General features: G+C 48.0%; 1 protein-coding gene across 1 annotated transcript in view; it reads right to left on the bottom strand.

Moving 5' to 3' along the window:
• The window catches only part of MRAS (muscle RAS oncogene homolog), a 29,346-nt gene that overhangs the window by 4,120 nt on the left and 11,517 nt on the right, over positions 1–13,709 (bottom strand). The window contains exons 2-4 of the mRNA XM_066575576.1: positions 6,686–6,897; positions 1,483–1,636; positions 364–463 (exon numbers count right to left, since the gene is read on the bottom strand). Of these exons, the coding sequence (XP_066431673.1) occupies positions 364–463; positions 1,483–1,636; positions 6,686–6,878 (447 nt within the window). The 5' untranslated portion in view covers positions 6,879–6,897. The remainder of the gene's footprint in view (positions 1–363; positions 464–1,482; positions 1,637–6,685; positions 6,898–13,709) is intronic.

Below are 13,709 nucleotides of genomic sequence, written 5' to 3'. Positions count from 1 at the left end.
CTCACACAGGCGTTCGGCAAAGCGATGTGATTTTACCTTCGCTGTTGGCGGCAGCAACCTGTGGCCGACAGCTGGGTTTAGCATACCTAGTCATTGGTGAGGAGCGCTAAATGCCAGAAAATAGTACAGACTCCGCTCGACGATCGCTGCGCTGGAACACTCCACGATTGAGCGGCTGTCTGAGAGGCTCTATTGACTACAATGGGAGTGTCATATCTAGATTAGCGCGGGGCGTTAATGGTGGAAAAAAAAGCACTTGTGGCTACGAGACATGAATTCCCTCACACAAGTCGCACCCCAGCCCGTTGTTACTGTATCACCGTCTTTCAGACCCTTCGGACCCACCAGCCCTCTCGCACTCACGTTGTGTTTCACCGCCATTTCTTTTCCTTGCTCGCTTGATATTTTTCGTAAGTGCATCAAATCAACTTTGTTCGCGACCAAAATCATCGGGAAAGATTCTCTGAAAGGAGAAGAAATGTTCAATCAAAATCCCCAATCACATCGGCACGTACAGCCGGCACTTAAAGTGGTTGTGCCAGAGCCTGATCAGTGGGGGTCTCACCCGATACCCGCACCCATCCTGAGAATGGGGTCCCATGTCCCCCCCACTGCAGGATCACAGCACATCCAATAGTGAAAAGATAAAACGGAGCGGCGGTCATATACGTGTGGTGCCGCGCCATTCATTCCCAATGGGACTGCCAGAGATCACAGCTCGTACTCAGCCATTTCCATCAGCCCCATTGAAATGCACGGAGTGGCGCCGCACAAGCTTGGCTACTGCACTCTCAGCCCGCCATCACTACGGAAGAGTGCAACAAGCCCCAGTGAGGAGAGGGGACTTAAACCCCCATTCTCTGAATCAGTGGGGGGTCTCAGCTGAGAGACCCCCGCTCATCAGACTTATCACCCCACCCTATGGATACCACTGAGTAGAAGAAAGAGGTTCTCAGCAGCACAGCATATATCCTCACATAGAGCCAGGCAAAACAGTATGCAAAAGCCAGTCAGGAAGCCTAAACCAGAAAGGCTCCAGGGGTGCAATCAGGAATAAGGAAATAGTGACTGGCAGCATTCAGCAATGTAGAAAAATACAAGATTTATTTCCCCATTACAAAAATTACGGCAACGTTTCGGTCGTAGTAGACCTTCCTCAAGCCTTGGCTTGAGGAAGGTCTACTACGACCGAAACGTTGCCGTAATTTTTGTAATGGGGAAATAAATCTTGTATTTTTCTACATTGCTGAATGCTGCCAGTCACTATTTCCTTATTCCTGATCCCACCCTATGGATACGTGATGAGTCTATTCCGGTACAATCCCCTTAAAGAGGCGGCACACATTCTGGAGAATGTTACTGCTCCCTGTTATCAGACATTTCAGGGTGTGGAGCATTAAAAGAATATATAATGTATACATCTGTGCCACACCAACCACTCCTGCGGACCCCCAACGTCCGGCTCCTGCCCCCCGCTCTCACCTGTCTTTGACCCTGAGGATGAGTTGATGAAACCGATCCACATGTTCGAAGCTCGCCTTGTCCGTCACCGAGTAGACGATGAGGAAGCCGTCGCCGGTTCGCATGTACTGCTCCCGCATGGCGCTGAACTCCTCCTGCCCGGCGGTGTCCAGCACTGAGCGGAGAAAACACAACATCGCTAATTGGAGGAATTAGAAGATAGTTTCCTTTTATTTTCCCAAATTTAGTGATTTTTTTTAGCCACCATTATGAGTCACTTAGGAATCCTCGCAGCGGACACCACTGGTCTTGGAGCGCTGTACCACTCCCTGATGTGAACCCGGCCGGTTACCCTGCCTACCTCCTATAACTGCATAATGGAGGCTCGCCATCAGTCATGTGTAGTCCAGTTCCCCACCACCACCCTTCCCCCATTTATTCGGATTTCCTGCGCCGTCGCTTAGCGATGACACGGGTATCTGCAGCCCATATGCAATATGCTGCGGGTCAGACAGCCCCCCTTATCATTGGTGGTTATCCGCGGCAAAATAGAGTATGCTGCGATTTTTCTTCCGCTCATGGAATACGCAATTCATATCCGTGAGTATGAACAAAGTGAAAAATCGTGCCTTTCAATGCCCGCGGGCAGCGATTGCAGAATCCACAATACTAATGCTGCAGATATCACCTTTGCAAAGGATACACAATTACACTACATTCACACAAGCGATTTTCCCCATACGAGCTCCGGCGAGTCGCACAGGAAGATAATCCACGGATTTTAATGGGTTAATTTACAGGAGTGATTTTACGCACTTATACAGTGCGAGATGGAAAAACTGGGACATAAAAAAAAAAAAAACAAAACAAAAAAAAAAGACCACCACACCACATTTACGACTGATATCAGGTTGCGTTTAACCGACAGATATTTGTGCGGCGAGTGCGATGGCGCTTAGAAAGTTTCTGTTAGGAGCCAAAGAAAGATGGAAGAACACTAGATACAGTCAGTAATGGTCACTCCGGAGAAACGTGGCTCTTCCCAATCCAGAGCCTCCATCCCCAACTCCGCCACCAGCAGGATGCCAGAAGTCACCCGGTGATGTGACCCCACAGGGGTGGCAGCGGGGCAAGCAGTGTGGTGTGGCCCGGTAGCTATGCAAGTTACGGCTCATTCACACAGGCGTATGCAGTCGCTGGATTACACGTTTACTGCCCGTTTATTGCAGCTTTGCAGTGTATTCGGTGCAAATGCATTTTTTTTTTTTTGCGCTCATTTCCTGCATTGCATTTTTTTTTAGGCCAATGCAAATCACCCCCCACCACAGTTTTTCGAAAAACTTAATTTTCCCACCGACCTCGCTGTATGAGGGACTGCTTTTTGTGGCAGGAGCTGAGTTTTCTCAGTTTTACCACTTTAAGCGACCCTCCGGCTTCTGGATAAATGTGTCCTGGAGGGGGAGATCACCTGCAGTTCTTCTCTGCCAGCCTTCTGATCTGCCGATTCCAGGTCCTTCCTTGCCGACATTCTTCAGACTACCTACCGGATCGCCTCCATTCACAGTTAACAGGCAGTCATTCATGGATGAGCGACTGCCTGTCTACGGAGGGCGCTGCAGCGGAGACCTGCGATGGCTGTTAGATCTGCAGGAACGATGCGATGATTTATCGCTGATCGTTCTTTCACTGCTCAGGTTCCCATTCAGCAAACAGCTTGTAGCCAGAATTCCACTGCCATCCTGTCTCTTCCCTGTGCTTTACACTGCAGCTCTGCTTACTCAGGCTGGCCGCTCTGTATACACACAGGAACAGCAGCGAGTAGAGTCCGTACTCAGGGAGCAGATTATAATCTACAAGCAATTAAGATTATCAGAAAACTGCTGAAAGTAGTCGGGGGCAGCAGCTCCATAAGGGGGGATTTAATAAGCACAAATACAAGACTGTGCTTGATTAAAAAGTGGAACGGGGGGGAAGAGTCATGGTTTTTAGTTCTGCCTATGAATCATATCCCCCAGTGGGCTCTGGATACTCCACAATCTGCACCGCAGGGCAGCGCTGGCGGCTCTCCTCGTCTGCCCAGGTCACCGCTGACGGGTGCGGCCGGACTTGTGATGATGTAATAAGGAGTGGCAGTGATAAAAAGGAGAACTTACGAATGTGAAACCGCTGGGATCTTGGCACGGCCAGCTTATAATGAACAGCTGAGCTAACCCCTTCACTGCAGGAGACGGCATCACATTGCAGCTTAGGGAACCCGTATCTCACCCAGAGTCAGACGAGGATCCCGAGGCCGCAATAAGCTGCAGGCGGGTCAATCGCAGAGAACCCTCTCCGGTTCCTCCTGCGCCGGAGGACGCAGCGTGGTGGCGGTTTTGGTGCATTTTTTTTAAAACCCACAGGACTGACGGGAGAGATTACATCGTACGCCAACATTCTGGAACCCACAAGAAAAGGCGGGGGCCGATAAAAAGTTTTGCAAGTTTCTAACCCACTTGTGTTTCAGCATCTCTGATTGATGGCAGCGAATGGGAACATCTTGTTTAGGGGGCGATCAATTATTATTGGGAATGGCAGCAAAATAAGTGGAGGATTTCCTTACGGATTTCACTTAGAGCGCTGCATTGAATGAAATCAGGGGCAAAAATCACCTCATGGAAAGGGGAATCTTCTTGCCAAATGGGTTCGTTTTATGATAGAACCGAACGGACCCCGTTGACTTTACCGGAAGTTTCAACTACATATATTATGTGCATTTGAAACCGTTTTCAATCAGAGCTGAGGGTTTGTTACAATTCTTGCATCCAGTGTGAGCGCATGCGTACTGGCATACATTGTAACAATCTATCAGGACATCAGAGAGTTGAGCTTCTATGGACTACACTGGATACAATAGTAACAAGCTCAGCTGGAAGTAGCATCAGGACAGATTTATCAGCCTCTAGATGTAAACAAAAATGTTCCCATTCACTGACAGCAAGCAGATGTCTTGAAGAGAATGAAGTTGAAGCACAAAAGTTTGCTACAAATTTGCAGACCCACCTCTACAACCATTATACTTCACATGAGAGAGAGCTCCGACCCTGTAAGGGGGTTTCCCAGGCAAACCCTATCAGGACAGATCGTCACCAGAGACCCGCTGCAAGGGGTCCCCATCAATCAACTGCTCCATCAGTGAAGCGGGCTGGATGAGCGTTACAGGAGACAAGAGCCGAGGCGGCCATTACACTTCAGAATAGCCAGATTCAGCTGCCATTGATTCCATTGGGCGTGAAGCCAGTGAGGACACTTCCGCTCCCGTCTCCTGTGACGCAGATCTGGCCAGCGATCCGGGAATCTGTTGTGCGGGGTTCTAGTAATTAACTATCGATGTATCCCAAGTTTAGGTCATCCGTAGGTTTTTGCCGGAAAATGCTTTTTAACACGTCTTTTTGCCAAAAACTTTAGTTTTTTGTCGACATAGGCCGGTCTCACAAGCAGGTCGGATTCCGCATGCGGGAGACTGCAAGCGGAATGGGTCTCTGACCGCGGCCGGCGGCCCCGCGTACCTTGGATTTCTTGTACTGTGGACGCTCGCCATCAGTCATGCACAGTACAAGTTTTTTTTCCAATATTTGCTTTTCTTGCACCATCGCAAGGCAATGACACGGGTTACCCACAGCCTATCCGCAATGTCAGTTACGAATGGGCCGCGGGTCGAATGGCTTCCATTGACTTCAATGGAAGCAGTCTGTGCAGATCCCGAAGAAAAATAGAACAGGCTCGCAGAAATCGCAATCTGAGCGGATACGTTAATATTCCATTCCTTCAATGTGCCCGGAATACCGCGGATCATCCGCATGGGTGACGATTACAGATTCCGCAGTAACAATCTTTAATGGTAACATTTATTGATCCAGGCGACATTTTGAGCTTTGTCTATTCTGCTTATTGTAAGGCAAGATAGGCAAAATTAACCATTTTCGCCATGTCTTCAGTATTTTTTTTTCCTTAATGGCGTGCGCTGCGCGGGTTGAATAATGCACCACCTTTTTTCTTTACATAGTAAAATATGTATAGAGGTCGATAAAACAAACAAAAAAAACAAATCTATATTTTAAGGCCTCGCTCACACAGGCGCTTTTCCCTGCAGTAAATGCAGCGCTTTTAACGCCGTGTTAATCACGGTATAACGCTCCCATTGAAATCTATAGGGCCTTTCAGACATACATTCAATCGCGGCGTTCCAGCGCTGCCTGCTTTATATTTGACTGTTTAGCACACTTTTTCACCCATCACAATGATGGGGGTGCACTAAAGCATGCTGACTGTCGCAGGGAGCTGCATCCGAAAATAAAAATCGCAGCAAAGTGCCGTGTTCATGTATGAAAGGACCACAACTTTTTTTGCCCCCCCCCCACCCCCCTCTAGGGGGAATCTTAATATCTGTAGCTTTTCCCCCCCATTCTCCTAATACCATCACTGAAGTACAGTAGTGTAAGTGGCAACAAGTGAGTGGTGTCGTCAGGCTGCGTTATACTGTGGTGACCAGCGGCAGCGCAATAACAGGACGGGTCGGCCTCACTGACAGTTTGTCGATCACTGCGCCTGCCACAACGCACCCAAGACTCCGCGGTAATCATATACGCTGTGGGGCAGATTAATCACAAGAGGCATGACTCGCGATAATCTTACAGCAGCGCCACGCTGGAGAGGAGGAGAGGATCTGCTCCAGGGAGTGCGGACCAGACCTACACATGAAGAGGCGAAATCTGCATCTACATCCACACGTTCCGTGCGCCACGTTTACAAGGTGGACATCTAGGTCAGAAAAATGTGTCGCGAGTTTAAATGCAACCCCTGGGTGAAATCCAGATTTCTGCCGTAGATTTGCGTTTAAGCAGATCCGGACGTCAATTTGATCCACTTCAGCGGGCGCATTAGTGTACGGATTTACTGACAGATTTCATAACAAATCCATGCGTTTCCATCGGATATATCAGCTTTTGTGCTGCGGTTAATATAGCTCAAGGTGGATCAGATCCGGTTGCCGCAGGCTATGTCCCCGCATCCCCTCTGTAGCTGGCAGAGAATCCCTATGACAACTCCTCCAGGCCCATCCACTTCATCTTAATGGCAAATCTGCCCCAAGTCCTCCCCCACATCAGTGCATTCCATAGGAGATTTACCACTCAGGACCTTGAGAAAGCTGGGTGACCGCCCCGCGGGAGCGCCCTGGTCAGCTCACCGTCCAGAATGGCCCACTGGCCGTCGATCTCTGTGTGCTTCAGGTAGGAGTCCTCAATGGTTGGGTCATAATCCGGTACAAATATCTTCTGGAAGAACTGGATGGTGAGTGCGCTCTTCCCCACGCCACCGTCGCCCACCACCACCAGCTTGTACGTGGGCAGGTTATCGCTCAGGACGGCGCTGGTAGCCATCTTGTCTTCAATGCAGTTCCTGCAGAGAAAGAATAAATTAGTTACAGCGTGACAAGCCGGATGCAGGCGGCGGAAAGGGTTAAGGAGCGTTGCACAACTCGGCTGCGCAACGAGAAGTCAGCGACAGCGAACAGAACAGTCATCCTCAGGAGCTCGTGATGTAAGCCATGACCCAGGGGGGCCTACAACAGACTGAGCCTCCTCTAGTCTGGCATCTAATAATCCGGAATATCACAAAGTTACAAGACTGGAAGGCTGGGCTCTTACATGGCACAATAGTCAGGTGCAGAAGCGCCCGATGGTCGTTCCTGGGCTTTCGAACACCAGTGAGTATGGCGGCGGAGCGGGACAGCGAGCGGTACGGACGCCATTCGCAGGAAACAGGCGGTTGTTCATAGATAGAGGCCTGCTGTTCACACGGGACAAACCGTTTTTATGCTTCAGTGATCCAAACGATAAGTGAATGAATTATCGCTGGTCGTTCAGATTGCGCCGTCATCTATGCTGAGCGATTGCGTAGCCCCTTTACATTACGGGAATCGGATTAGGCAGCCCCCCTCATCTCAGAGTCCGTTTACACCAACTTATACATCAGGTGATTGGGCGATCGATGTCAGATGGCTTGTTTGCGCGGTCAGCCGTTTATACAGACAGATACATCTCATTCAAACGAGAAATCGTTCCGTCTTTTCTATTTGCCGTATAAGTCAGCGAGCCAACGGGGATTTTTATGCTGCAGAGAATGAATTGAGAAGATGATTTATCGCCCGTTCGTTTTCGGTGTTTACTGCTCATTTTCACTTGTTTGAATAGTAAGCGTTGCACGTAAAAAAAGACCTTTATTAAGGTTTAGTCAGATGGGCGCCATTCATGGCCTTGTGCCATCTGTGCGTCTAAAGAACTTCAGCCGGACCCATAATAGCCAATCAGGCTACACAACCAGCGCCATTCTGATCAGTCACTGCGGACAGGAATCCTTTCAGTGTTAACGCATCAATGAGAGTCAGACCCCGCGGACTGCAGACACTCGCATACAGAACATCTCCCCTGACTGGAAGAGATAGGTCTAGACCCATCTTCCATCCAGAATACGCCGGCTGATCCCATAGGAGCCCAAGCTCCTGTCCCACCCCCTTCCTTTGCCGTCGGCCGGCAAGGGGGAGGGAGTGTAGCAGAGTAAACCCTCCCCCCGTCCCGTGGTGTTCTGGGCTGCGGCATAGACTCACTGTAGCCCGCTCATCTGAATGGGCATTAAGAGGGGAGATGCAGCCGCGACTTAGTCGTGGCTGCCTCTTGTTTCTGCGATTTTCGGCCAAAAACAAACAAAAAAACATAACAAAACCAAAACACAGCGCCCGTGTGAAGCAGCCCTCATACAGCGAATGAGAACAACTTAACGATTCTTGTACGAGCTAGCCAAACAATGCATCTGCTGTATAAACCGGTCGCGCTCTGACATCACGATATGTAAACAGACCCTTAAGGCGGCGTCCACACGGGGGCCGTAACAGTCGCAGCGGGCAGAAAGCCTGCCCCCAAACTGGCACCATTTGGTTCAGGTTTTATCGCAAATTCCTGTGCAACATGTATCCCTTCAGTGTAGAGGTGAATCCGCAGTTCGTGGAGGACGAGGTCTGCAAAATCTTATCTACTGTGCGGCTTCTGTAAACGCTGCGGAATTTCCACGCAGGGTGTCCGAACAGGAATTCCATGGCGAATCTGCCCCGTGTGGACCCAGGCTTATGGAGTTGTAACATATTCACGTGGTGCAGCAAGTCGTGGTAACGTGCGAGTCACAATGCAACCGGCGTTGACTTCCATTAGATGAGGCCATTGTAGGGCTGCACTGATCCGTGTCGTCGGCGCACCGACCTAGCCTTAGGCTCCATTCATACGGGCGAGCGCAATATCAGCATCACCGTGAGGGATGGGGGTGGGAATTAAAAAAAAAAAAAAAAGAAATTCAAATGAGCGACAAGTGAGAATGACTTCATTTGTTGTTCATTTTCTGCAGGCATAAACCCCATCGTCGGCTCGTTCAGTCGTTGTTCGGTGTAAACAGGCTCGCTCAAGATTCGGCTGGTCAAAAAAAAGGGACCCCAAGCTGCCCATTCAAGACTAGGAGAGGTGTAAAAAAAAACGCCACATGTAAACGTGAATTTCCTGCGTGCACAAGATACGCAGAACACATACGCAGCATTTACGCGAACTAAAAACTCAGATCAATCTGCAGGACGACTGCAGCGCATTTTGCGCAGTTTTGCTTCAATACCCTCGTGTACGGCCTTAGGTCGGATTCACAAACCGTACTCGCATGCACAATCCTGTTGCGCAAAATGCTCCCACGCAGGAAGAGAACGCGTCTTCAACTCATTAACTAATTGGCCATTTCAACAGCTGAGAGCATCGTTGCGCTTTTCATTTTTGCGTGTGCATGCATGATTTACGCATGCAGAAGGTACAGCAAGAATGTAGTTGTGCGTGCAAATATGCAGCAACCGATGTACAAAACTGTGGCGCAAAGACACATACACTTGTGTGAATCTGGCCTTAACCCTTTCCAATCCAATTTGGATCTTGGTTTTCCTAGGGGGCTTACTCTTTTTCTGCCATTATACAATGGCACTGTCTGCTGGCTAAAGCCAGTACTGCATGAGGTGACACGTTGGATAGGCTCCGACAGCAGAGAGGCCGACAATATACAGTAAGAGAACCCCGACGGACGTCTTCCAACATCGGAGCGGCACAGCCTTAAATCATAATGTCTTCAGAGGTCTGACAGTGGATTGGAGAGGGTTAAATCAAATGGCAAACCCTTTAAAAATAAATTAAAAAAATAATAGTTTGAAAATATGGCTTCAATCGTCACTTGCAGCAGAGCCCCCTGGCCCCCAGCCATTACGAACAGTCATGCAGAGATGAATTCGCATCCCCATCTACGGATATCTTTATATTCCTAAAGCCAAAGTCACACTGAAGCGCCGATACCGAGAGTTCTAACCACGAGTGACGCCACGAGGGTGGTCCATATAGTCATCCGTAGTGGATATGCAGCCACAGAGAGGTTTGACCCCCGGCTGCTAAGCGTTATATCACCGGCATATAATAAGTGAAGTCCGATGAGACTGGCCATGAAATCCGTGGGACATAGTTGTGCAGTCCGGGACAGCACAGCCAACCATCTGCTGAGCAACCAGAAGGGTTAATGCACATCAAGGAGCAGAATCCCACAGAGACCATCAGAAATTCTTCATATGCACATTTCCTGAGAAGCAATTCTTGTATCTGTGGCAACGTGTGATGTCTAAATTGCCTAATCCCATTATCGCCCCCCCAAGAATTGCAGCTGCGGAATTTTTAACCCTTCTCCACTCAAACATCTGAACGTCTTCCTGATATGCTGAGAACGGTAGAAGCCGTCAGAAGGAATCGCGTGAAGGGCGCAGATGCCACCTCCTCTGTGGGTGAAACACCGATAGCAAAAAATATCTTAAAAGGTTACAGAAATTTGCGCTTATTGCTACAAAATTAAACACGACATAAAAAAAAATAACTAAATAACACCCGATCCTTCAAAAGGAAGCGGCGGCATCTCCAAGTCACCCAGAGAGCATCTCCACATTAGTACTCGCGTCCTTGGGGAGAGGTTATACACACACAACCAGAATCCCTCAAGCACCACCAGACGGGTTATTACAGTACAACATGGATGTACACAGGACTCCAACTTCATCAGAGCAGCAGTATAAAAGTTACAGCCATACCAAAGTAATTGGACGCCCGAGCAAGAATCATAAGTTTTATTTCTATATGTTAATACTTAAAGGGGTTGTCCCGCGCCGAAACGGGTTTTTTTTTTTTTTTAAACCCCCCCCCCCCGTTCGGCGCGAGACAACCCCGATGCAGGGGTTAAAAAAACAACCCCCACAGCGCTTACCTGAATCCCGGCGGTCCGGCGTCTTCATACTCACCTGCTGAAGATGGCCGCCGGGATCCTCTGTCTCCATGGACCGCAGGGCTTCTGTGCGGTCCATTGCCGATTCCAGCCTCCTGATTGGCTGGAATCGGCACGTGACGGGGCGGAGCTACACGGAGCCCCATAGAGAAGAGGAGAAGACCCGGACTGCGCAAGCGCGGCTAATTTGGCCATCGGAGGGCGAAAATTAGTCGGCACCATGGAGACGAGGACGCCAGCAACGGAGCAGGTAAGTATAAAACTTTTTATAACTTCTGTATGGCTCATAATTAATGCACAATGTACATTACAAAGTGCATTATTATGGCCATGCAGAAGTGTATAGACCCACTTGCTGCCTCGGGACAACCCCTTTAAAGACTAAAGACACCAAATACTCATTAGTAGAAAGGGTGTCTCAGTTACACTTCAGCTGATATTTCCCTTCATTCATCCTGCAAATGCCTGAAGAGTTCTCTCAAAGATGTACGCTCTTCATATTTCCTGACCCGACATTCCAGTTCGTCCCAAAGATGTTCAGTAGGGTTCAGGTCAGACTCTGGTGCGAGTACATGGATGTTCCACAATTGGCCTGCACAATGTATCTGCGACAAGGCGCGTTGTCTTGTTGGAAGTATGGCTGACCATTCCCAGAGTATTATTACTGCATTGTCAGCAGCATATTGTCTAAATGTTCAGGTACACCTCAGTGTTTATGGTTCTTGTCACTACAACCAACGGACTGAGACCATGCCACAAAGCATTCCCAGACCATGATGGAACCTCTGCCGTACATGAAGGTTAGCACAACGCAAGCAGAAGGCTTCCCCTGTTATGTCCATCTGATGTGAAGATGGAGTAGCACAATTAGTCACTCCATAGAACATTCTTCCATTGCTCAATGGTCCAATGACACTGTGCACTGTTGTAGATGGGCCAATGCATCTTGAGAGAACTTGCCAGACCTTTGAAGGGTGAATGGAGGGGAATACCAGCCAAAGTAACAGATGTTAGAAAGTATCCGATGTCATTAGGGTGATAAGGAGCCCCACTAAGTAATAACATATGGAAATACATGCTACTTTGATTCTTGCTCAGCTTTCCAATTACTTTTGGTAGGACAGCACATTCCTGTACATAGGGGGCAGTATTATGGTAGCTATAGTCTTATCCACCCATGATCAAGTATTTTCAGTTTCTACATGTGCTCCAGTCCGCAGCATCTGCTCTGGGGTGAAACGAGGAATTCTCCCCACCCTGGGCGGTCCCATCCAGGAAGTGTTTGGAACAGTCCTGCAGTTTCTTAGATTACAGTCCCACTTCTCCTTCCCATCACTTTCTATGGTACCAGGTTCCATTCTCTGCAGCTGCCTGTGTGAAACGGATTAATTCATTTCCGATTCATGACTTAAGATTGTAATAGGCTGAAAAGCCCAAAGATTGAGCAGCTCAGGGAGGAAAGTAAAAGCTATGAATTGTTAATGGACCGCTGGAACCTCCTTGCCCACCCATCAGCTACTGACACGGCCAATGGTGAAGTAATCCATATTTATGTCACAGGACCCCAACCAGGTCTCATCCCTGCGTCTGGGTGCCTTACTGCACCAGTCTGACCAATGAGTAAGGAGGGCAACACCCCGCAGAGGTGGGTGGCCATATCAGTGCACGGCTCTTGGGTCCCAAACCTGTATATGGAGACCAACTAACTACATTACTTACAGCTCGTTGCCATCAGCTCTAGGGGATTCAGTTTTCCTGCTCCATTAGGATGAGTGGGGGCAGTTTTCTTGCGCTCCCATGCGAACCGATCTGAATTAACCCCACTGACTATAATGGTGCATTTGGTTTCCATATGTCATTTTACAGGACAAAATAGCACTGCATACATCGCCATTTAATAAGTATTTGTATGGTGACAATTACTCCACAGAGCCTTCATCCTGTACTTGAGTGAAACTCTGAATGGAACAATGGTGTCCACCGAACCTTATTACCCAATTATACACCAATATAGAACATCAGAGCAGTATTATAGTAGTTATATTCTTGTTCATAGGGGGCAGCATTATAGTAGTTATATTCTTTTACAGAGGAGGCAGTATTATAGTAGTTATATTCTTGTACATAGGGGGCAGTATTATAGTAGTTATATTCTTGTACATGGGGGGGCAGTATTATAGTAGTTATATTCTTGTACATGGGGGGCAGTATTATAGTAGTTATATTCTTGTACATGGGGGGGCAGTATTATAGTAGTTATATTCTTGTACATGGGGGGGCAGTATTATAGTAGTTATATTCTTGTACATGGGGGGGCAGTATTATAGTAGTTATATTCTTGTACATGGGGGGGCAGTATTATAGTAGTTATATTCTTGTACATGGGGGGGCAGTATTATAGTAGTTATATTCTTGTACATGGGGGGGCAGTATTATAGTAGTTATATTCTTGTACATGGGGGGCAGTATTATAGTAGTTATATTCTTGTACATGGGGGGCAGTATTATAGTAGTTATATTCTTGTACATGGGGGGCAGTATTATAGTAGTTATATTCTTGTACATGGGGGGCAGTATTATAGTAGTTATATTCTTGTACATGGGGGGGCAGTATTATAGTAGTTATATTCTTGTACATGGGGGGGCAGTATTATAGTAGTTATATTCTTGTACATGGGGGGCAGTATTATAGTAGTTATATTCTTGTACATGGGGGGCAGTATTATAGTAGTTATATTCTTGTACATGGGGGGCAGTATTATAGTAGTTATATTCTTGTACATGGGGGGCAGTATTATAGTAGTTATATTCTTGTACATAGGGGGCAGTATTATAGTAGTTATATTCTTGTACATAGGGGGCAGTATTATAGTAGT

The sequence above is a fragment of the Eleutherodactylus coqui genome, chromosome 8 (genome assembly GCF_035609145.1).
Source record: "Eleutherodactylus coqui strain aEleCoq1 chromosome 8, aEleCoq1.hap1, whole genome shotgun sequence".
Classification (NCBI taxonomy): Eukaryota; Metazoa; Chordata; class Amphibia; order Anura; family Eleutherodactylidae; genus Eleutherodactylus; species Eleutherodactylus coqui.
The sequence above is the reverse complement of the archived record's forward strand: the minus strand, read 5'-3'. Positions and strand labels throughout refer to the sequence as shown.